The 25453-nt window shown below is 38.5% G+C and overlaps 1 protein-coding gene and 1 long non-coding RNA gene across 6 annotated transcripts in view; one reads left to right on the top strand and one right to left on the bottom strand.

The window, feature by feature from the left end:
• The window catches only part of LOC125451649 (sal-like protein 3), a 67938-nt gene extending 66217 nt beyond the window's left edge, over positions 1–1721 (bottom strand). For all 4 annotated transcript variants that reach the window (XM_048529054.2, XM_059645958.1, XM_048529056.2 and 1 more), the window contains exon 1: positions 468–1721. In XM_048529054.2, the coding sequence (XP_048385011.1) occupies positions 468–543 (76 nt within the window). In that variant the 5' untranslated portion in view covers positions 544–1721. The remainder of the gene's footprint in view (positions 1–467) is intronic.
• A 4290-nt stretch (positions 1722–6011) lies between these two features.
• LOC125451650 (uncharacterized) overlaps positions 6012–25453 on the top strand; it is a 79176-nt gene continuing 59734 nt past the window's right edge. For both annotated transcript variants that reach the window (XR_007247339.2, XR_007247338.1), the window contains exon 1: positions 6012–6132. This is a non-coding gene — a long non-coding RNA (uncharacterized LOC125451650). The remainder of the gene's footprint in view (positions 6133–25453) is intronic.

The raw sequence follows: 25453 nt of genomic DNA, 5'->3' as shown, positions 1-25453 counted from the left end.
TCACTCACAAGCAGTCAGAAAACGTGTGACAAATGCTGCATTTTTCCCAACGTAATAGCAAATATTGCATTTTCGGTGTGAAGTCTACATTAAAGAGGGGAGGGACGGGGAATGGAAGGGGGGCTTATGTGTGAAAACATTGCATAGAGTTTGCAAGTTACCACTAAAATCGGTTGCCAGCTCTTTCACAAAAAAAACGAAAAAGATGTAGAGACAGTTTTAGGGGTAAAAAAAACCCTTTTGCCTGAACATCATCATTACACACATCCACATCCTCTTAAGTGAAGTTGGTTGGGGGGGGGGAGCTGTGAAAACCATGAGACTTTTTTCCGGGTAATTGGGAGGGGGGGAAGAATGGGGGTAGATTAAAAAAGAAAACAAAAATCATAACAACGACAAATAATGAGAAAACTGTGTTCGTGGGAAGGGGAGAAAGAGGAATTTAAAAGAAAATAAGACACACTTACAATTTTGCGAAACTATTGCCACTGCTTCCTCGTCCGACTTGAGATGCTGGGGCTTCGCTTGCTTGCGGCGCGACATGGTGGTGGTGGCAGATACATCAGCAACAAATAAAAAAATAATGTTTTTTTTCGCAAATACCCGAGTTGCAAAATTACGGAAATTAGCCGGGCAGGAGCGGCGCAAGTGCGCATGTCAGTATATAATTATGATTATCAATAATGCATTGCGATTAATCATCGCCACATCTGACAGACGATTGGCTCCTGTCCAGAGGGGGGAGACACTTTGGGATTTATTCAAATCAGGAACACGAAGCACAGACACACACTGAGAAGGGAGAGAGGGAACTCAGTTGCTGATCAATTACCGTCCAGCCCTTTGCATGGCAGCTGCCTGTCCTGTTTCCATACTGCACCTCATGTATGTGGGGCTGTGTGTCCCTGCTGAACGTCAGGGAATCCTCCTGCACCTTCCCACCACTAATATTGACATACTTCCCTCCGTCTTGCCCCTCTCTTTTTTCCCCCTTACCCCAACGCCAGCAAAGCTCTCTCCCACTTTGTCTCCCCCTTCCCGACCCCGTCTTGTCTTCTTGTGAAATCTCTCCTGCTTTTCCCTCATATCATCTTTAAGCAATGTTTGTGTGTGTGTGTGTGTCTATATTTCTCTCTTTTTTGATATCGATGGTTGTTCTTCCAACCCCGTCCCTCCCACCTATAAATAAATACACACACATAACCACAACAAAGTTTGTTTTCCTCCCTCTGTCTTCTCCACCTCTTCGTCTGCTGTGTTGGGTGTACGTGTGTTCTCAAATTTTAAGGGGGGTTAGAGACCAAGAGTGCTAGCGAGAGGCCACCGTTAATACGAGGAGGTGATGTGCGAGTCACGTCTTCTAGTGCCTCCGGTCTCCACTGCGCTCGGTGCTCGAAAACCGGTTTGCTTCAAAGACGTTATAACGGGTCGAGACGATGTCTTCCCTGGACGCCGAGTGTAACGGAACAAAAAAAAATGACTAATTCCTCCCAACAGCAACAACAACAAAAAAACCCACACTATTAGCTCCTAGACAAAATAGCCAAATAACGATTACTATTAGTCCTTGGGAGAGTTGTCCGTTGGCTTGAAGGCAGCACTCACGGTTACTTTTTTTTCCTCCCCCACCCCTCCGTAGAATTTGGAGGAGATTTGACGGTAAGAAGTGCCGGTGTTATGTGTAATGAGTGTCCTTGCCTGTCTCTCTCTCTCTCTCTCTCTCTGTGAGTGCGTTTAGAACTGGTGGCTGAGCCAACAAGTTGGAGCATTTCTGCACAAGGCACCAACGCTACAAACACTACGACATGCCGCCGCTAGGATGTACCAGATAGTTACTTTCACTAAACTCTTCAGAACCATCAGCATCGCTCTTCTCTCTCTCTCCGCACACACACACACCACGTACTCATTTCCCCTTTATTTTCTCAGACTTCCGTCCAGTATCCACATTTTTGAAATTTTGCAACTCCTCGTCTTTTTTAAAGTTTTTTTTCACCATTCAGAGAGAAATGCTAATCAAAATTTCAACCTTTTTCACGTGTTGGGCGCCTTGGCTGGGTGGGTGAAGAAAGGGAGAAAGGTTGGGTGATGTGTATATGTGGGGACGGGGTGTTCTGGTTGTTGGGTCTGCTTTTGAGTTGGCACTGCTTCATCAGGAATACTTGTTTTGATTTTTCCCCTGCTTGTATACATTACAAGCTATTACAATACTATTGTAACAATACACACTTGTTGAACTTAACATTGACACTGAACCTAATGCGCGGACCACAGTAATGTACTCGCGTACAGACAGGATTGTATCTCGTTTAATTCAGCGTTTGCTGTCACCAAAGTATATAATATTCAAGGAGATGAAGGTTTCTAACTTTAGTCATGTTATTGCATTAAATATGTGTTTAAAGAACTCTCTATACCAGGTCATGCCTTAAAATGCTTCGTTGAACACAAATTACAGAACCCCGAAAGAAATGTAGGAAATAATTTAATGGATTCATATCCAAAGAAGCACCACGCACATTTTTGTTCATTGTTGTTCTTGTCTTGGACATAATAAAAATGCAATCTAATAATAAAGATGTTTACATTGCTGGGATCGGAGGACAGTTAAGTGATTCGAAAAGTGGGGTAACTTGCGAACTCAACTGTTTAACCATGTCGTGCGCGGAATTAAGGCGGAATCATTTGAATATATGTTAAATAAATTCGAGCCGTTCGTTAACCTGAAACTAGAATCAGTGTTTTTTTTATTCTACACCCCTCCCCACCCCCTCATTTTGGTCTGTGAAGACCTAGTGGAAATTTGGTTAACAATCGCTGCTGGATAATGAAACGCACCTTGTTTTACAAAGATTTAATTCATTCTAAGAGACAATTATTTTTAAGACGAAGAAACGTATCGAAATGTTAAGATCGGCTTAGTAGCACCTTGCCATCAAAACTTAAATAAAACGAATTCACAGCATCAAGATATTTATGTTCTGTTGGTAAAGACTGCTTGCGAGAACGTTTCAAGTCATTTATTAAATCTTAGATTAAGCTCATCGCTGAGATATTAATGCTAATATCAAAGTATTCCGGTGACAATTCCATTTCCAATTTACGGAAATGTTTAGCTCCCTTGGGGATGGCGGGCGATTCAAGTCTGGGAATTTATCAAATCCTACCGGAGTTACTCTAACTGAAATCTGAACAAGCCATGAAAAATCTTTCTAAATCAATTTCTTAATCCGGATGCAGTGTTCTAATACAAACAACGATACAGAAATCGCGTTTAAACTTCTTTATTATTGATACCGTGCGGCGGGCATTTAAAGGCAAGTTTGAAAATGGGCTTTGTTTTGCCTCTAAAGTCACAGGCGCTTAAAGATCTTTAAAGTTTCAAAAAAAAAACCGCAATGCCTTATATCTTCGAACTACATCTCCTTTCGACTTTCTCACGCGTCAGCAAAATAAGGTTGGGGAGGTATTGGACAGCTTAAATTATCAGCCACTGTACTTTGTTTCTCCGTATCCCCCTCACAAGACGACATACTAATACTGCTTGGGTCAGTTAATGCTTACACGAGCTAAATCATACGCTGAGTGTTTTTTAAACTGATTTATATGAAAACGAAGGATCAATTTCAAAAGCTGGGTCAGGGCAGAATCGTCTGGTCAGCAACTGTCAATGCTCTCGGCAATTTCCGAAGATTTTTGTCCGCTCTTTAGACGTTGCAGCGATATGTTCTTGCATCGCAACTTTATTTTTTTTGTGTGCGCGAACAGAGGTGTCAATCAGCTTCCAAATATTCGGATGACAGGCTATGTTTAATTCGGGTTGAAGGTTGGGGGGAGGTAAGGGCTGAAAAGAAATTCAGGTTTCTACAGGTCACATTCTCAGAGGAAGCTCCCAAAAGCCACAAGCGAATAGCATGTTTTTATTTTGTGTGTATGTGTGAAATATTAGCTAAGTAAGCGACAATTAATTACACATCTGTTCGCGCGTCTCCGTTGTATGGAGCAGGTATTAACATATCCGTATTACACATTGTTATTACACCGACAGATCTCTGATAGCACCGCTTGTCATTCTCACAGCCAGAAATCACGATGATCTATCTTTCCATCAAATGGAAATCTCAGTTTGTTCCAACACTGAAAAAAACAGCCTGTCAAACATCAATTGTATTCATTTTTTTTGGAGGGGCAGGGTGTTTGCTTATTGGGACTCCCCAAAGCTTCTCTTTCATTCCCCTACGAAAAGAACTATTGTTTGATTGATGTTTGTGGTCCCATCTAGAAGGTTATTATTAGCCAACCTTATAGAAACCCGCTCGGGAAGAGCGAGAGAGAGAGAAAAAATCAGCTATTGATAATTGCAAGAACCATACAGCAGCTACAGTATCGATTGCCTTGTGCCATATTCCCCTGGTATAGGAGAGATAAGAGGACACACTATTTAGTAGAATATAATTTCTTTTGACCTATCTGCTTCGTACAGACTTATGATGAATAGCTGGAGAGGCTATAGTGCTTTATCAAGAGACTTACTTCTATTTCTGTTTATGCCCCCCTCCAAAAACTCCACTATCCCAACATCATCAATATCATTACAAAGGCGCCAGAATAAAGATCTGCTCCAGATTAAAGTACTGCCTTATTCTCTAACTCATCTCTATTGGCCGATGATCGGTGGGGGTTGTGGTGGGGAGTGAAGACGGGGGTAGGGGAGAGAGGGAAAAAACTGTCATTTCAACTTTTTGCCAAAAAAAAAGCTTTTCAGATTCGCCTGTGTAAAACGAAGCACTTATCAAAGTTATTGATCAGTTCCTAAAACCATTTGAGTAAAGAGGCACCAGACACACACAAGAAGCCCTCGCTGTGCTGCTAGTGTTGTTCTTTCCCCACCGGATGACTGTTATTTTTTCTCTCACTGACTTTAATCTGAAACGCTGGCTATTATGCTAAACGAGTTTTAGTTTATTTCAACCTCGGTTTGGGAAGAGCGACCATTTATTATGTGTCAAGCAATAGCAAAAAAATCAAACGCACAATTTCTATGTGCATATGAAATATATAAATATCGAAATTCCTCCTTGTACTCACAGCGTTGGCTTAATTTTAGAAAGAAGATGCGTTATTCAATTTATTAGCAATTAATTGATATGAAATCAGAAACGGGGCCATGTCTTAACAATCCCCAATGAAGCAAGAATGGCTGAGGACGATTTAATTTCAATAAACACGCCTTACTGTCTATCGATAAAAAATTATTTACAACTAGTTAAGCTAGTTATTTAAACTAACTGCGAGCGCTCTTTTGGTCAGAACTTGCTCTCGTTTTGATGGACAATCGCAAAACATAGTAATGTCAGATTAAGCAATTCGCCTGCTCTGCAAAGTAAAAAAAAGAATATTGTGAAATACCTCCCCCACCCAAAAAATGATTTAAGTTTTCACATCGCGACAACTTCTAAAAAAATTGCACCTGGCATAAGGTTTGCACCGAAACCTACCTATTCTTCATGTTGCAGTAATGATTTTATTTGTAGGTTAAACTCAGCAGCCCATCATTTTTGTTGGTGTTAATGCTCTGGTGCAATTCTAAAATAATAAACGTTTAATTTGAGTGAAGCAAAGTCTGTCAATTGAGCTACTGTACTTTGTGCACCTCCGAACAGTTTGCAGGAAATAATTTCAGAAAATGAGTCTTTTTTCTGGATGTGGACGGTAATCCCCAAACAAGCAGCCTGAAGAAGAAAGACCAATGGAAAGATTACAAGATCATTCATTTTTACAAGTTTTATTGTTAATAATTCACATATTACACATTTCTGCGATCGTAAGCATTTATTAAAATAGGCGCGCTGTTGTAAAGCTGAAAAATAGCCTTTATTTCATTTTTTGCGCTTGTTTCCCCCCACTTCCTCAGCTCCTCTTGTTTTTTTTAGAAGCCCAAGAGTTCTGAATAACTGAGGCCACCCTAATTACGTTTGTTTTCTTGATGTTCGTTAGTAGGAGGTGAAGCTCAGAATGATACAGCTGGGCACCGACGACACAATCTGTCTGCTTCTGCAAGGTACTTTAAACTGCTCAGGCAGGAAAAACGCTTTCACGCTCAGAAGTATTTCAAGTGATGCATCAACCAGGGTTCGTATGCACTTGGTAGTCTGATCTAATGTGTTAACTGTTGGAAAATAAAGGCGATTATAGCTCGAACACGCAGCTTCAACTATGGTAGTGTAGATAGGGAGGTGGTGTGTCAACTGCTAACTTAAAGACAAAGGGATATGCTGCTACTCTTTATCAAGAAAGGTCACATTTGGAGCACACATCAATCTCCTACAGTCTATTCAGCAGACACTCCTACTACTCCGATTCTGGATTGATGCACTGCAAACATAATAGATTGCTCTTTTAAGCAAGATATAAACTTTGAATAGTTGCAGTTGTACAGGCAAAGAAGGTAAAAATGAAAACCTAAAAATGGGGAATGCATGAGCAGGTTGCTTGTATTTTGAGCCTTTAAGTTACGTTGAAAATGTTAATATTAATTAAAATCAAATATAATTGTTGAATTACTAATATGTTGCAAACTATTTTCGCAGCATTTATGTCAGACTTAACTTATGTAGGGTCTTCTCTTTCATGGCGCATCAAAATTTTAAAATCTACCCCTCATTTATCTAGTAAAATATATCAACATGCTCAGGTTAATTAGTAATTTTCCCTGGACATAAAACGTTTGACTTATTTGATGACAGGTAACTTTTCAATAATATGTAAATAGTGAAGTACTTTAGATTTAATACAGATAGTGAAATTAGATATTTGTTAGGTTTAGAGTTGCAAGTAAGATTGAATTGCAAGCAATTAAGAGTGATGAAATTGGGATTGTGTTAAATGGGCAGTTTTTGCATTTCCATGTGGTCAGCTTCAAAATGTACAAGAAACCTAAAACTATGAAGAAATTGTCTTCAACTTCAATTGCTTCAGCCCGCTGCTTGGCAGCTATCGGTTACACGCTCTCTATCTCCAAAATGTTCACAGCATATTTAACTGAAACTTTGCAGGAAAATAATTACTTAGAGATTAAAATGTGAAATACATAAACAAAGCCTAGGTTAAATGTAAGAATTGAAAACACTCAATTTAGCTTTCAGGCACTAAAATAAGCAAAATGTTAGTGTCAGTAACTCATATAGGAAATATGAAAGTAAACAAAATGAACTTTATAACTGGTCAACACAAGTGCTTAAATGATGCCATATTAATCAACTTAAGTACAACTAATATTTGAACCAACATTTGAATCAGGTTTATGATTTGTGCTTCCTTTTTACATATACTTACGTTATGCTCCAGAACTTTGGTTCAACTTTTGTCAATTTTATCTTGTATTAATTCAGTTTTAAACTTAATAATTAATTACTAATTTGTACCGAAGGAATGTGTCAACTTTGTGAAAAAAGGACATTGTAGTTGGCAGTTGGGTTGAATAGAACTATCAATATCGTGAAATGAAAAACAAAACTAACTATGAACAAAGCCCAAAAATAGAAAATGTCTGTATAATTTTTTTGCAAGATTATGCTTTGGGCAACCATTGCTGAAATTCATCAGTTATCAATTGACTGAACTGCAGTAATACTTTGGCTTACAATGTTACTGTTTTGGTTGAAAACAAAAGATATAGTTGCTATTCATTTGATTAATTATTTAAAATATTTAACAAGTTCTTTGCTGTTTGTATTGTATTGAGAGGACTGGCTGGTTGTGGAAGAAAGCTTGTCACAGGCAGTTGCCACTCATTGAAGTTTCACAAACATTCCTTCATTATTCATGCATGCTGTGCTTTATTACATACACCAGGTGTGAGCTCTGAACACTCCACTACGCACAGGCAGTTAAAAAAGGTCAAATGTCACTGTTGGAGTAATAACAATAAAAACCTCAACAGCAGCGGTGTGCTGTCATGTGACTGACCACATGTTTGTCACACAAACATAACCAAATTGTGCTATGTTTTAGCAAAGATTAAAAATGACCATTTCAACCAGTGCCTATTTTAGTACTGTGTGATAATGCTTCATTAATACAGTGACAAGGCCAGGATCATGGCTACATTGACAATATGTTTAACTTTACAACACCTTACCACCTTTGAAGTTATCACTGTAATGCCCTTTAATACTTTAAGATCAAGTGAGCACGACATTGATAAAATCGGACCTACAAGTCTCAAAACTATTTATGTGCTGCAGTGCTGTCCAGTGGTACTTATTTTAAACAAAATCCTTTCTAACTCCAAACATTCTCCTTTCTTTATCATTAAATAATGCTTGTGCACCATCTGATAGAACATGCTTCTTAATGTAATTTTGTATCTGTTTTAAGTACACACCTTATAAACTCAATAATTTTGGATTCTTAAAACTGAGTTAGAATGAATATTTAGTCATTCAAAACCAAATAAATCATTATAACTAAACATAATTATTTATGTTTGAACCAAAATGCCTTGCTGTGTAGTTATTGCATGCTAGTAAATAATTCTAATTTTAATTAAAAGATTAAAAAATATGTATTTTACATTTTGTTTCAGTAAATAAATTAGATGTTTATTTTTCTATCAGATTTTCCCAAAGTTGAGAATGATTTTTCTCAAAAAATATGACACAATTTACCAGAATAATTAGCTGGCATTTCCTAGCATGTTTCTTTTCTCCTGTGGGCATGATAAACTGAAGCACAGTTTACTTCCTGAATAGCCTTATGATGTGCACTTATTAATTCTGATGAATTCCCATTACAAGTACCTTTTTTAAAAAAAATCTTTTTAATAACATTTTAATAGACAAAAGACAGTTTGTAGCCAGTTTGCTATCCATTCTGTACAGTTCAGCCCTTGGGTTTGAATTTCTCATTTGTGATGAATACAATCATTCATAACTGCTTAATTATACTTTCACTTGTGTTGTGATGATTTGAAATGGTTACTGTAATCTTCTTTAAGATTTGTTTTAAAGTCAAGAAATCAAAACATTGTTAAAGGAGGCTTCAAGCATCTTTTGACTATTTAGATATTTGAACAGTATGTTGTGGCGTTTATTTTAACCAGATTCCTTTCACTTCTCAACATTCTCCCTCACTTTACATCAATTAAGCATTACATGCTGTAAGCTAAAAGAGGATTGCTTCTGTTCTTGCCTACTGCTTCTTACCTATCATATCAAGTGGTGGTGTGGCAATGGAAAATCTTTCATTTATCAACACATACTACATTATGCATGCATACATTCACACCTCTTTAACTCAAACCTTTATAGTCCATTTTTGCTCCATAATTTTTACTGTTTTGAAGGATAATAGTCCATAGAGTCAGACTAGAATTAAACCTGTCTGATTTAATAGTGGTTTTGCAGCGATTTTAACTGTGAAACACAGAAAATGTGTTTCTTAAACATATTTAGTTTATATTGTAAAGGACAACACAATCTGTCTGAGTTGGCAACTTACAAAGAGCCACTCTGGAGTAGAGGTGTGGCTGATTAGGGAAAGGGAACACTCGCAGTCTGAGTGGCCTGAAGGTTTCAGAAAGTGATGGGTTAACTGAGTTCATTGAGGTGACAGCAGTTTTACTGCTATTAGCTTCAACAACCTGAACTATGAAGGAGAGAAACAAAAAATCCCCACACCTCCATCAGACAGATGCATGGTGTGATCATCAGATTAGGGCAGAGCTAACCTTTGGTGTAATGCCCCCTAGAAGAAATTGCCTTCCCCTACTCGTCATTCCACTTTATATGGAAGTAATGGCCATTAAGTGGGGTCCTGGGGAGTGACCAGGTTGAACTATCCCCTTGCTTGGATCAATACCTTCAGAAAAAAAGTGGAGAGAATAATAACAGAAAGCTAGCAAATTAAATTATATAATACATTTGTACTTATCACTGGCATAATAATACTCAATTTATTTGGATAGATTCTGTTCATGTTTTAACGTGTAGTTTTAATACCCATATACACCTTCATAACATTGTTCATATTTGCTCCTGCCTTAGCCTACCTTACCTTTATTATCTGTAGGTTTGACTATTCTGAAGGCACTCAGATTGGCTCCCAGCAGTCACCCACATGAACATCCCTGGCTGTACACTATCCCATATCAAATCCCTTCAACCCTTTACCCCTTTGCTGACCTATATTGGCTCCTATTTGAAGCATTCCTTGATTTTTAATTGTCATCCTTGTTCTTCAGATTCCTCCATTGCCTTGCTATTCCCTAAACCTGAAATCTCTTCCAGCGCTACAATCAATCCTTCAAGATTACTGTGTACGGTCAATTCTGGCTTGTTGTGCATTTTGTTTGGTTAAAACTTTTGTGAAGTGCTCTGGAACATTGTTCTGTGTTAAAGACCTCATATAAATGCAAATTGTTCAAATGATTGGCAGTGTTGAGAAGAGAGTGAGTTTTTTAATCAAATCAAGTTTATCCACGGAATCAAAATTTTTAGGTTTAAAACAACTATAAATTTGATTTGCACTTGTTATGGTTATAGGGTACATTTATACTGTACCTATCCAATTTAGACTAGTTTTTGTAAATCGGGTTTTAACTAGCCAAAATGTAACTGACATAGATGGCTTCTAATTTGTTGAAATTCTCACAGGTCTGCCTGTGGAGAGTTCTACATATGAGAAGGGACCAGCTAGCTCAATTGGCTGGATGGCTGGTTTGCGGTGCAGAGTGACACCAACAATGTGGATTTAATACCCACAACAGCTGAGGATGACATGAAGGACTCTCCTTCTCAATCTCTCCCCTTGCCTGAGGCATAGTGACCCTCATGTTAAACCACCACTGGTTGTTTCTTTTAATGAGAGAGCAGCTGTATGGCTTGGTAGGACTATGGTGAACTTACCTTTGCCTGCATTTTAGATTTGCCTCTCACAAGTGAATAATTCAAATGTTTAGATAAATCACAAGAATTTTAAAGAAGTATCCCTGTGGCCCACGATAACAAAGTGTGGGGCTGGATGAACACACTTTGTTATCTTGGATTCTCCAGCATCTGCAGTTCCCATTATCCATGTGGCTCACTAGGTCTTGAAAGCAGTTTGTAAGTTAGATCCAGTACTACATTGAAATTTTTGGTCTATGCAGTGCTAGGGGATTGTATATAAATTACAGAGAAATTACTGCACAAAAACATACTACCCAGCCTAACTAGTCCATGCCAATACTAATGTTTCACACAAACATCTTCCCACCCGACTTTACCTCTCACTATCAGCAAAACTATCTATTGTCTTCTCCCTCATGTACTTCGCTAGTTTTTAAAATTATTTTATATCTATGCTACTTGCCTCAACTGTTCCATATGGGAGTGAGTTCCACATTCTTAACCTTCCCTGGGATAAAGAGGTTCCACTTGAAATAGGAGGAGAATTAAATAGGAAGCCAGTTTCCCTTGCTTGCTATTCTATTTTATTTAGGAATCTAATCATGCCCATCCCAACATTTATATGTGATGTTTAACATCAGTGCAAAATGGGAATTGGCAGGTAATCACACAATTGACGCACTTTTGTTGCATCTGTTATACAGGCAAGGGCATAAAATTACAGTATTGCTTTGGGATCTTCTCATGACTGAAAGCGTGATAATAAAACCACAGCTTTGTAAAATCAACACCGTACCTGCTAGCATACAATTTCAACAGTTATTAGGAACAACAAGTGGAATATTGGCCTTTATTTCAACAGAAATAGAACATAAAAATAGGGGAGTCTTGCTAAAAGTATAAAAGGCACCAGTTAGACCACAACTGGAATACTGTGAACAGTTTTGGGTCCCTTAAGTAAGAAACATTATACTGACATTGGAGGCATTGCAGAAGAGAATATCTTATGACTGGAGATGACAAGTAAGCTGGGCTCATTGGAGTTTAGAATAATGAGAGGCAACGTTATGGAAACATGTAAGAGTCTTAGGGGGCTTGTTAGGGCTGATCGGAGTGGTTGCTTCCCTTTGTAAGGTAGTCTAGGACCAGAGTCTATTTTCAGGAGTAATGGGACAGATATGAGTAGGATCTTTTACTCCTAGAGAGCAGTGAATCTATGGATCTCTTCACCACAGAGGGCTGTAGTGGTTGGCTCATTAATTATATTCAAGGCAATCAGATTAGTCATGATCTTATTCAATGGCAGAGCAAACTCAGTTGGCCAAATGGGCTACTTCTGCTCCTACATCTTATGGTCTGATAATTGGGTGCAATCTTGAATAAGTTCACATTCTTAATTGTAGAATTTTTGGAAGAAAATTTTATGAACATATTGAATGTAAACATTGAACTAGACATGAAATTAAGAAGCCATCTTTACATTATAATTCTCACAGTTTAATTTATTAACTAATTAAAATAACACATGTTTAAAGTCAGTAGTCCTGAAATTGCACAAAGGTTGGCCCGGTTGACCAAAGTAGCACTGGCAGGAGATTGACAAACCTTCACCATTAAGGTATAAATGGGCCTTATGATTGGAAATCAGGACTACCCCAATGCAAATTCAGTGCCTGAGTTAGGATTAGGACCCCTCTTCAAATTCCAACCGGTGTAGTCTTTATTTTCTTTTATTCACGCTGCTATGATGAATTTTGTGAATGTCTTTTGTTTAAGGAGTGGTGTTACGTAAATTGCAGCGTATTTATGCAAAAAGATTCTTTGACTTTAATTATCTGCAAGTTTGCGGCTGAGCCTTTAGTAACCTGTGCCTTTAATCATCTTGGCTGTCATCCCATTGAGTCATAGAGTTTTACAGCACAGAAAGAGGCCCTTTGACACATTATGTCTGTACCGGTCATCAAGTACCAATCTATTCTAGTCCCATTTTCTGGCACTTGGCTCATTGCCCTTGTATGTTATGATACTTCAAGTGATCATCTAAATACTTCTTAAATGTTGTCGTGGTTCCAGCCTTTACTACCCTTTCAGGCAATAAGTTTCATGTACCCATCACTTTGGGTGAAAAATATCTTCTTTAAACCTCCTGCCAGAGACACATTAGGTCATACAGCATGGAAACAGACCCTCTGGCCCAAGCAGTCCATGCTGAAATAATCCCAAGCTAAACTAGTCTCACCTGCCTGCTCCAATCCTTTCCTATTCATGTACTCATCTAAGTGTATTTTAAATGTTGTAACTGTGATTGCATCCATCACTTCTTCAGGACATTCATTCCACATGCGAGCCACCTTCTGTGTAAAAACTTTGCTGTTCATGTCTTTTTTAAATCTTTCCCCTCTCAATTTAAAAATATGCCCTTAGTCTTGAAATTCCCCATCTTAGGGAAAAGACATCTACCATTAATGCTTTCTATAGTCCTCATAATTTTATAAATCTCTGTAAGGTCACCTCTCAACTTCCTATGCTCCAGCGAAAAAAATTCCCAGCCTATCCAACCTTTCTTTAAAACTGAAACCTTCCTACCCGGCAATATCCTGACCGTCTCTAGCTTAATAATGTCCTTCCTGTAACCATTACCTTAAACCTATGCCTCCTGGTATTTGCCCCTCTACTAAGGGAAAATGTTTCTTCCTATCTGCTTTATCTATACCCCACATATTTTTGTACATCTTAATCAGGGTCCCCCTCAGTCTTCTTTACTCCAAGGACAACCCCCACCCCCACCCCCTAGATTGTCCAGTGTCTCTTCTTAGCTGAAATGGGGCTGCAGAGTCCCACTGAATCTTCTCTTCACCTTCTCCGGCACAATCACATCCTTCTGATAATTACAGTGACCAGAATTGCACGTATATCCAGCTGGGACTTAAATAACACCTTATCCAGCATAACCTCCCTGCTGTTGTATTCAATGCCTCTGCTAATGATGGCAGGTAATCCATGTGACTTTGTAACCACCTTACCTACCAATCTGATTGCCTTTGAGGGTGTGTGGATGTGCACAACATTATGCTTCTGATCCTCTGTACTTCCTAGGGTCCTACCATTCATTGTGTATTCTCTTGCATTGTTAGATCTCCCAAAATAGATCACCTCAAACTTGTTTTTGCCATTGATCTGCTCATCTGACCAGCTGATCTATATCTTTTAGTCTAAGGCTTTTGACCTCACTGTTTACCACACTACCAATTTTCATGTTATTTTTGAATTTACTGATTGAACCTCCTACGTCTGTGTCTAGATCATTAAAGTATGTTACAAACACCAAGGAGCCCAGTACTTAACCCTGTGGTATGCCACTGGACATAGACGTTCATCACAAAAACAACCGCTGGCCAGCACTTTCAGCCACCTATTACAGACCCAGTTTTGGATCCAAGTTGCCAAATTGTCCCGGATCCCATTGGCTCTTATCTTCTTGACAAGGGTCCATGCTAGACCTTTTAAATAGATTAAATTCACTTAACTGACCTCATTTACATGTACGATACTCCTTAAAACCTATCACATTAATCAGGCACTTGATCAGCTATCCTGGTACCTTCTTATGCTGCTTGGTGTCAAATTTTGTCTGTCAAATCTCCTGCAAGGCACCTTTGAATGTTTTACTATGCTTACGGTGCTGTACATATGTCATTTGCTGCGATTGTTAGTGCCCATCCAGATAAATCTTAAAGATCACTTCCAATTCAGTATGCTTTCTTTCACTTTAAAATAAGTTGTTTTGCTCCTTGTCATGATTGAATAGGTTATCCAGAAAATATTTTCAACAAAAATGGTTTGTAAAATATCGAGTGCATATTATTCACTTTAAATATTCTAAATTCACAAGGTCTGCCCAATATCAGAAGCTGAAAGACCCAGAACAATGATGCTCATTTGGCTCAGATATTACTTGACTTGTTTATAATTTATTTAATGTTAGGAGCATTTGGCAACATTGGATTGTGTGATGTTTAATAATCTAGTTTAGAAGTGGAAAGCAGGATAAGTGGAGTAATTGTGAGCGTAAAAGTTAAGCAGGATCCTAAAAATGTTTCATCACTACAAACAATCACCATTGAGATAAATTGCACGCAATTTGGTCTTGAATTTTCCTGTGATTCAGCACGAAAATGACTTGGTAATGTTGCTTGTCTTTGATAAGAAATCCAATATACCTTCAGGTTCTGCTTTTCAAGTTCAATATTCTTTCAGATGCTACATTATTAAATTGATATTCTGTCAGGGCCTGTGACAGTTGACACTTGGATACACCAACTGTAAGAAACTAACTGCAAAAAGCACTCACCAGCTTTATTTCCATAAGTGTTAAAAAAATCTGATGTGAGTGAATTTTGAGCAAACCCAACCTCATACCCTTATCTATGGAACCTTGCACACATTTAGTATATTACTGATTCTTGGATTGATACAGAGTAGGTTGCATTGGAGCGTAGTTCTCTCCCTATGCTGTATCAGCACACTGGTACCACATGCCATATTGGGCCCTGCTCTACTTGTTGTCTGCTCAAAAAGTAAGCACTTCATGTGCATTACAAATTAATGAAGTGGCATCCACATGTTGACCTTACATTGTATTGAAATAGAAGTGAAACATGTTTTTGTTTAAAGTGACCATTCTTCCTAGATTATGCATATTGATGACAGAGTCACCAATCCTGCTCCTAACAAAACTAAATTACATACTTAATCTGATTCAGTGGCAAGTACAATCAATTAAGTTTTGACAGTCAATCCTGTTTTTCTGATTGTAGATTGGTGGCTGTTGGAAATGATAGCCTAAAAATTCAATAATGTGGCAATTGTTTTTCAAACAATGAGTGCGGTAAGATCCAAGATGGCATGTGGCACATTTGTGCATATTTTGCGCAGGGAGAGCTCTGCATTCCATATCGAACAATAGAACCAGCAGTTATCCAAGCTACCTGCCGGAAACTAGTATTAGGCTCAACGATAGTGAAGGTTTCAAGCCCTTTGCAACTTTTGCTCATGACTGCCTTTTTTAACTATTTAAAATATGTTAGTGTCATTGGCTAGACCAGAATTATTATGGTGCTGTTAGGAAGGGAGTCCCAGGATTTTGACCGAGTGACAGTGAAAGATGACGATATAGTTCCAAGTCAGGATGGTTTGTTGCTTGGAGGGGATCTTAGAAATGGTGATGTCTCAATGCATCTGCTGCCTGTATTCTTCTAAGTGGAATAGTTTGTAGGTTTGGAAAACACTATTGAAGGAATATGAGTGAGTTTTTACACTATGCCTGCGCGAGGTGCATACTGTTGACACTGTCCACTGGTGAAAGGCGTGAATGTTGAACGTGGGGTACCAAACAAGTCGGCTACTTTGACCTGGATGGCAGAATTCAAACAAATCAACAGTATTGCAGCACACACAAATTTGCTGGAAAAGCTGAGCAGATCTGACAGCATCTGTGAAGGAAAAAACAGAGTTAAGGCTTCGAATCCGGAACCGAAACGTTAACTGTTTTTTTCCTTCACAGATGCTGCTAGACCTGCTGAACTTTTTCAGCAATTTAGCTTTTGTTCCTGATTTACAGCATCTGCAGTTCTTTTAGTTTTTATTGCAGCACACTCCTGACTTGTGCGTTGCCGATGGTTGACATGCTTTGAGGATACAGGGTGTGAATTACAGGCCACAGATTTCCCAGCCTCTGGGATTTGCTATTGTAGCCACACAATTTATGTGCCAGGTTCAGTTCAGTTTATGATCAGTTGCAATCCCATAATGTTGATAGTGGGGGAGTTGAGTAATGGCAATGTAATTGACTAGTGGAGGGAGATGGTACATTTTGCTTTGTTAGAGATAGTCATGGCCTGGCGCATGTATGGCACAAATGTCAGTGTAACCATGAGCAATTTTATCAGGCATATAGTCAAATCGTTATTAGATGGATGCTGTGGTAGAAGGTGTTTTATACTGAAAGGGTTAATGCTGAGGACTACGTTAAGCTTCATCCAATACGTTAATGTCATAAGAACTTGGGTGAGCCTGCAAATTACTATGTTCCCCTCAACCACCCCTCCCCAAGACCACTTACACCCTGCACAACCTAATCTGACACTTCTCTTCCCCTGGGAAGTGACAACCCCATCCTCGCTGAAGCCAGCACTCTCTCTTACCCCTCTGAACACACAATCCCCTTCTCACCCTGATCTATCTTAAATAATCCACCACTTCCCTGGTCCCCTTCCCACCTTTTGCATTGGCACCCTACCCACCTCGTGCCTTACCAAACTGGCACTGTACTTACTTGGCTCCCTAACCAACTGATATCCCTTTACATGGGTTCTATTTCTGTCTCCATAGATGCTATCTGACCTGCTGAATTTCCCCTGCGTTTTCCATATTTGTTTCAGATTTCCAGTATTCATAGCACTCTTTTTAATATACTATTAACTTGAAACTCTATTTACCTGGCACACGGGCACCCTGAACTCATATATACCTTATGTACTTAACATTTCACATTGGCTGTCTATGTGGCTGTCTGTGATGCTGGATGTTTATTCACAGAATACAGCAAGTAATGCTGCAGAAAATGGGAGGTCGTTTGACTTTCACTGATTATCCTGCATGATGAGGAATCTATCAGATTTCAGATACACATTGCATTTCTTAAGGACCCCTAATTGGAATCTCCTACTTGAAATTTGGAATTCTTTGTTAATGTGAAAAGTAGGAGAGGTGGGGCAATCTGACTGTGATTATCATTCCTTGGAAAATCAGGCTTCAAAAATCCATACGTTACAATCTATCTTCGGGTCAACTGCAAATTTAGCTACCAGGCCTTCACTCTCCTCATCAAGGTCATTAACTGTGAAAAACTAATCCCCAGCCGAGACCTCTGCATTTTCCCACTCATCACAGTCAGAGAAAGATCACTTTATGCATACTCTCGATACGCTCTGACGATTTATCATGCAGTAATTTGGTTGCATCATACAAAAAGATACATATAGTGCAAATTCCAGTGAACACTGAAGAATGTTCTAGACACAGATTTGAGAGAATGGCTAGTATCAGCAGCTGAAAGAGCTGAACATCTGAGAAACCCACAGACAAGCAATATGTGGCATGATTCGACAAGGCAGAATTGACAGCCAATGCTGAAAGCATTTCAGACCTGGTAAGAGAGGAGTAGAAGCAAGTGTGAGCAAGAGGTTACATGTAGCTGGAATACTAGTCTCAATTAGCCATTACAGAGTTCATTGCCAGTGATCTGTAGTCGGACTTGAGTCAGAGAACGAATGAATGTTGGAGACTGTATGAATAAAGTTGAAGGGCAAAGGGAAATCTTGAATAAATACAACACATTTACAAGCTAAGAAAGCTAAAAATAAGTAAAATACCTAAAGCTCAGACACAGCAAAATGGGCACCTCTACATGATGCTACATTAAGGCAAATCAAGAACCATATAGCTAATTAAGGAATAAGGTTGCTGCACCAGGAAGATCACAAAGTCAGAATTAAAGTGATAATGGGGCAATTTAGATGCCTAAGCAGATTGGCTCAAATGAGAAAAAAAAGAAAGTAAGGAGAAAGAGGCTTCAGTGAGAGCAGGCAGTCCATAATTGAAACCATAATAAAAATGGAAAGAATTTATTAAAGCCACAGACACCAGGATTGCTTCATTGGAGCCATTAAAGAAACAGAAACTTCTACTAAAATAAACTATAAAGGCACTGCGAATTATTAACAATGTGTGGATTGTGTGAACCACAGAGAGAAAACTATCTCGAGAATGGGATTCAGCTTTAAAACTACATGCAGCAGGATTCATTTAGTAAAGCTGAATTATTAGACTGCAGAAGGTGGGAATCCTCCATTCTGATTGACAATGCATGGGAAAACCCATCAGTATAGAGAAGAAGCATTGCAACCCTGTAGAAATTAAATTCTCCAAAAAAGGAGAATAAAATATTTACATACTTCAGAATTGGAAGCCTTTAGACTAAGAGAAATAAATGATCACACTTGGAACAAATAGCAGCAGAAATAGTTTACCTGAAAAATTTAGCTTCAGAGATGAGTCAAATAGAACACTAAATTGGACATCTAGGAGAAAACAGTTTTCAAGATACTGGATCACTTCCAGACTGGACAATAAATGAGAAGCTGAAACTGTACAAGCAAGCATACCTTTGTACTTAATTGAAATTATGACAGATAGCAGCTTAATGAGGCGTATAATAAGATACAAATTATTTTCATGGAGCAGGACGGTGGCACTGCTGCCTCACAGAGCTGGAGACCCAGGCTCAATTCCACCCTCAGGTGACTGTCTGTATGAGTTTACACATACTCCTTGTGTCTGTATGGGTTTTCTGTGGGTGCTCTGGCTTCCTCCCACAGTCAAAAGATACTCAGGTAAGGTGGATTGGCCATGCTGAATTGTTCATAGTGTCCAGGGTTGTGCAGACTAATGGACTAGCCATGGGAATTGCAGGTGAAATGTCCTTCAGAGTTTCAGCGTGGACTCAATGGGCCTACCAGCCACTCTCTATGCTGTAGGGATTCCATGACCCTTTTGACCTAGGTTCTAACATTTGACAATTACTTCAATCTAAAAAGAAGCAAAATGATTAAAAGCCAGATTTAGCTGAAGCATTCGTTATCCTGGGCAATCCAGAGATAATTTCATTCATGGCCTCTACAGATCAGTGGAGAAATATAACTATGGAGCTTTGAAATCAGAATTCCTAAGAGACAAAGTTATTGTTCAACGTACTGATGAGTGTTTGTCAGTTTTACTGCAGTTTGAAGAAGTTTTGACTTTGGAGAAAGTCATTCAGATGTGAATGAGCAGAAGTCCAGACCTAGCATACGTTGATCCTAAGAAGTGATGAACAATATTTTCACAGGACAGCCCACAGATTCCATTCAGTTTGTCATATACGAAAACCCTCAAGACACAAATAAAAATCCAATACTAGAGAGTAAGTCAGACAACAGATGCTAAGAGCCATTGTTAACACTGTGGAACAAAGAAACTTCACAGTCACAAGCAGCGTCCAAGTAATCAAAAAAAATGTTCTACCTGTAAAACTGTTGGTTACTTGAAGAAGATATAGCATGATGCAGTTACAGAGCGGCAAAAGGTGAACTGGCTCCTCAAAGAGAGCTGTTGGTGAAGTAGAGTTGCCTAAAAAGAAATCAAGTGTATTCCTAGGACAAGGAGACAATTCAAGTCAATCCTTTGGCAAGAATAAGTTCATGTTGATGGATATCTCGTTAATTTAATCTTGATGTTGGTGCCAAGTGTCACTGTACTATCAGGTCATATATGATGGATGAAGAAGCAGATATTACTGGCTACGATAGTGAAATAACATGGCCAAGAGGCATACATCTCCAGTTTAAAGGTAGACTACAAACAACTCTACAACAGAAGGGATGTCACAAAGTAAAAAATGAAAATATAATTTGCAATCATTAATTCTCACTGTTGGACATGAGTGTATGTTTTGACCTTAAAATTATTTAAATGGCAGAAGGTGCTAAACTAGTTGTAATTGACAGTGACTTTGTTGAGAGCCAGCAAGTCAGAGACTGATTGGTCGAGGAACAGCCAATCACGGAATCACAGATCAAGAAAATGCCAGTTACTTAACAACTGGTCAGGAGATAACTGGTGGAAAATTTCAAAGTACTACCTACAATCATGGTCAAATTCAAAAAGAAAAAAGACGCCTTTGAGTTTACATCTATTGGCATAAGAGAATTTATTCATGCTACCAATGAAATGGAAATTTTTGATTATGCAGAGTTGGCTGAAATGTTTCCCAATTCTAAATCGAAGAGAGTTCAGATGACAAAAATTATCAATTTTTGTGAGAAATTTCAAATAATAATAAAGACAATGAGCAGTATGACCCATCTTAGCACAAAGATGAATCTTTTAACTGTGGTTAAAGCCTGGCGAACAAATCAGATTCAAATTTGATGTCAGATGATGAGTTGACAAAAGTTTCAAGATGAACATTTTCTATTTTTCATTTTCCGAGGAAGAATGAGCAGTGCTAGCAGCAGTGGTCTTTCTAGGTAAGCAGCTATCCTCAAGAAACATGACTGAGGATGTGAACAAGTTGGGTTAACCAGTAAAGCAACAACAGAGGGTAAATGCAAGTAACCAATCTAATCTAAACAAGGAAGTACAAAGTCTATATAGTACAGATTGGTTGTCTGGTTGAGAAAAAAGTCTTTGCTCATACAGATTGAAGGTAGATTGCATATGACTCCATAGAAGCACTATTGTGGTGAGATGACCAATGTCAGCAGGTTCAGGACATGATCAAGAATAAATTGACCAGCCTGGTGATCCCAGATACTGCATGCAAGAAAATACCTGTCTCAACAGAACACCAGTCTCCATGACAGGCATTGATGAGATTACATGCAGGGTAAAGTCAAAAGGCCCATGGCTCTTTTACTTTTTTTGTTCAAAGAATGTGAACATGGCTGGCTCAGCCAGCATTTATTGCCCAGCCCTAAGTGCTCTTCAGAAGGTGGGGGTGAGTCATCTCTTGCACCATTGCTTGCTTGGAGAGGAGTTCCTGGATTTTGACCCAGTGACATTGAGGGAATGCTGATATTACCCAACACTGAATTTTGGATAACTATGAATGATATGTCCACCAAGACATTGTGGAAGATGGGATTCAGATACCAGGTGTGTGTTTGTTGTATGCGCGTGGCATCTGCATTGTGCTCATGTGTTCAGTGCATGTATACTTTCTCTCTCTGACGGACTTGGTTGAACTGTTGACTTGAGCAACAATCCACTCTAGCTATTGAAAGTCATGTATGTTTACAAATTTATAGGTTATGAACAAAACAGGAACATTGCTTGATTTGTTGGTACGAATTGCCTTCCTCATGTTCATATTTTGAATCATTCAGTTTCGCAGTGCTGTGACAAACCTCTAGAGCAAGTGAATCCTTCACAACTGTAGTGCCACAAGATCCCTTCCTATTGTAGGGAGGTAGTATATCTGGTGATCATCAATGGGACCTATTGGCTGTGCAAAATTGAATTTGAGGATTAAAATAGAATTGCAAAATGAGTGACTGCAGACATACTTTATTGGTTTGAACACAGTAAGATAAAGAGAGCAGGGTCCTATTTGTGATCACTGTCCACTGGTACTGCTCTAGCTTTGAATCTTTGTTCATGCTGACTGAGGACATGATTGAACTCAGATACAATGCCTCATACTGTAGAAAAGCTCACATTCCCAAAACAGATACGGACACGCATACATGCAAACACACAGGCAGACATACAAATTGCGTGTACAAGTATACACATACTCAAACATGCACATCAATATTTATGTCTGATACAAAGCCAGTCACATAAATTTCAATTTCAACTCATGACGTTAATGTGGCAGGACTGATAGATAATCCAAATACAATCAAACCTGTGGAATAAAAATCAAACTGATTCTGCAAGATGTGGTTATCATGCTCTGTCAGATCATTGCCAAATGGTGAACTTGTAAATTTACGTGCAGATGTTCTTTCTCTGAAGATTTGGCCATTGTTTAGTTTATAGGTGTGAAGAGTTGAATGCAGGACATCTGAAATGACCAAGTTTCTGAGTAGTTTTATTATTGAAAGGCTAGTACGCAGTGTTTTGAACCTTATTACTGAAAAATGGATCTTTCAAGAATTTCCAAATAAATGGATATCATTAATAAATCATATTAGATAATGTGAATTATATATTTCACATTGAATTTGTGTGCTTTACAGTTGGTGATGAAATATAGAGTTTCATGACATAAGCTAAATTAACAGAATTTGTAGATTTAGCATTTTTAAATGTAAGCCTTCCCTGAAGAGATCAAAAATTAATTGAGATCTCTGTACGACAAGGTGTTAAAATTATTTCTACCTTGGTTTCACACTTTCTGTCTTCCACTTTGGGTTTTTCTATGGATCATTTTCAAACAGTCAATCCTTTTAGATTATTTAGTTTGTTCAGTTTTTTTCAGTAAAATGGTTCACTTTGCTTGTTTTGTGATAGAACTTGGACCCAATTATTTTGACACTCAGATGTTTGGGATTCTGAGACTACACTCCTCTATTTTACAGGCTGTTAGCGAGTGCAAATGTGATCCTTTCTCTGTGAAATGTGGCACTCACTTCTGTTATTTTGGTTGTCTGAACTTCATTGCAAAGTGCAACAAAAACAATATTCGTAGAGATCTTTATTTGTGTATACTGTACTTTCTGGCAAAAGGTGCTGCCTGTTCCACAAAAGACATTTGTTCTCTGATCCAAATCGTTAGTGCATTACCTTAGTATAGAGGTCATAGATATTTTTGAGTATACCTGTGCAGAGATGTTATTACACACCCCTAGTGTGAGCGGGACCTGAATCTAGGCCTTCTGTCTCTGATGTAGGGGCACTACTACTACACTACAAAAGCTCCTACATATCACTCATATGACTAAAGAAAGTATAGGACCCTCATGTTTTTTATAGGAACTAGTATTCCCATACATTCATACATGGGATCAATATGATCCTGGGAGCTTTATATTTGGTGTTAAATGATGTTACACAATTGTTGTTAGAGATTTTATTTGACCCATTTATGTTGCATCAGTGTAGAATTGTGAAATTTATATACATAATACTTTCTTGCCACAATAATGAACTTGTCCAGTATTTAGCTTCCTTTGAAGCCATGCCATTTCTTGATTGAGAAAAGCCGAGCATATGATGGCTTCTAGGTCAAAGTCATAGAGTCGTAACTTGCTGTAGTAGGTTATCTATTGGCATTTGCCATTAGTTAGACTTGTGTTTACACATTTAATCCTTAAATGCTTCTTAAATGTTTTGTGTGTGCCAAATTGCTGAGAGTGCGAGCTTGAAATGGCAGTGTGACAGAGGAGCATCTGTTAACAAGCTGTGAGAGTGGCAAAGCTTTTTAGCTTTATCATTTTCTTAAAAGGAACTACTTGTCACCTGGATAATAGAAGAAGAAAGGACATGCATTAAAATCGCACCTTTAACAACAGCAGGGCAGTCCAAAGCACTCTACAGACAAGGACATACATTAGAAGTGTAGATACTGTTATAATTATAGGAAATGTAGTTGCCAATTTGCACACAGCAAGGTCCCACAAAGCAGGAATGTGACAATGATCAAATTGTCTGTCTTCAACTGAAGTTGGTTCAAGGATAAATATTGGCCAGAATGCGAGCGTGAATTATCTACCTGCTGTTGTTCAAAATAGTGTCTCAGGATCTTTTACAAATCTCATAGAAGGCAAATAAACTCTCAGTAAAATGTCTAATCTGAAAGGCAGCACTACCAACATTGCAGTACTCCCTCAGCGCTGCAGTGGAAAGGTGAGCTGGATTATAAACTCAGGTCCTGGAATGAGACTGTGAACTCACAATTTCTGGCCAAGAGGACAGAGGGCTACCAATGAACACTTTTCACATTTCATCACGGGCGAGATTCAAACCAAGCCCTGAAGTGAATTCAAAAACTTTGAATTTTCACATGACAATTGTTTTGTTGGAATTTTGAAATATTCAATAGTGTTAGTTTAGCATGCCTTAACGCCTTACCATAGCAATTTTACCAAACAGTGACACTTTACAGTGCATATTAACTAGCTTTTTTACTTTGGTATTGTAAATGTGCTGCTTACTCTAAGTATCATTCGCTGATCCTTGGGTCTGTTTCATTTGGCACTAGGACTGATTCTTTTATACTTGCCATTAATCTGCAGTGTTTACATAAGTACCTGGAATTACTACAACAGACTCACTGCAGGTGGCAGTCACAAGTCTGCATTTTTTATGTAGCCACAGACTTTAAGATTTCTTAAATTCAATATTACAGATTCATAGCAGAAGACACTGGCATTATTATGTTAGCCATCACACTGGCACCCTTTATTATTGGGAGACATGCAGAGAAATAAAATGCTGACTATAATGTCATGTTATGCATGCAGTGCTGGCACTATAGCAGTATCACGCTGGTAAAAATACTATGGCCAAAAAGCTTTTCGTGTTAATACAATTCCTTTATGGACAGTTTATATTACAAAATTAACTGAAGTAAGTAGGGAACCGTTATTCACACTTATGTTACTTTCCCACTCAATCACTACAACGGCTTTTGCTGAGGTTTCATCCAAGTCATCCACATTTTGCTGTTTTATATGAAGACCTGTTCCCCTATCAAATATGACCTTGTCTGCATTCATTGGCCTTATATTCAGCAATGGACTAAATTCAAAATCTTAGTCTTCTTCTACAGTTCCATATGACCTCACCAGATACTTTACTTCTCCTTCAGTTTGCCCTAACCCCAACCTTATTGCAAACTGTCTTGACTCGTTGTGTCAGCTGTCGTTAAATTTGCAGCACTCTTGCCTCTGAATCAATGTTTTTAATTTTAATTGCAGAAATTTGGATCAAGAAGTCAAAACTTTCACACTAACAGA

Source organism: Stegostoma tigrinum, chromosome 5 (assembly GCF_030684315.1).
Source record: "Stegostoma tigrinum isolate sSteTig4 chromosome 5, sSteTig4.hap1, whole genome shotgun sequence".
Taxonomy (NCBI): domain Eukaryota; kingdom Metazoa; phylum Chordata; class Chondrichthyes; order Orectolobiformes; family Stegostomatidae; genus Stegostoma; species Stegostoma tigrinum.
This window is presented reverse-complemented; position numbering and strand designations above follow the sequence as displayed.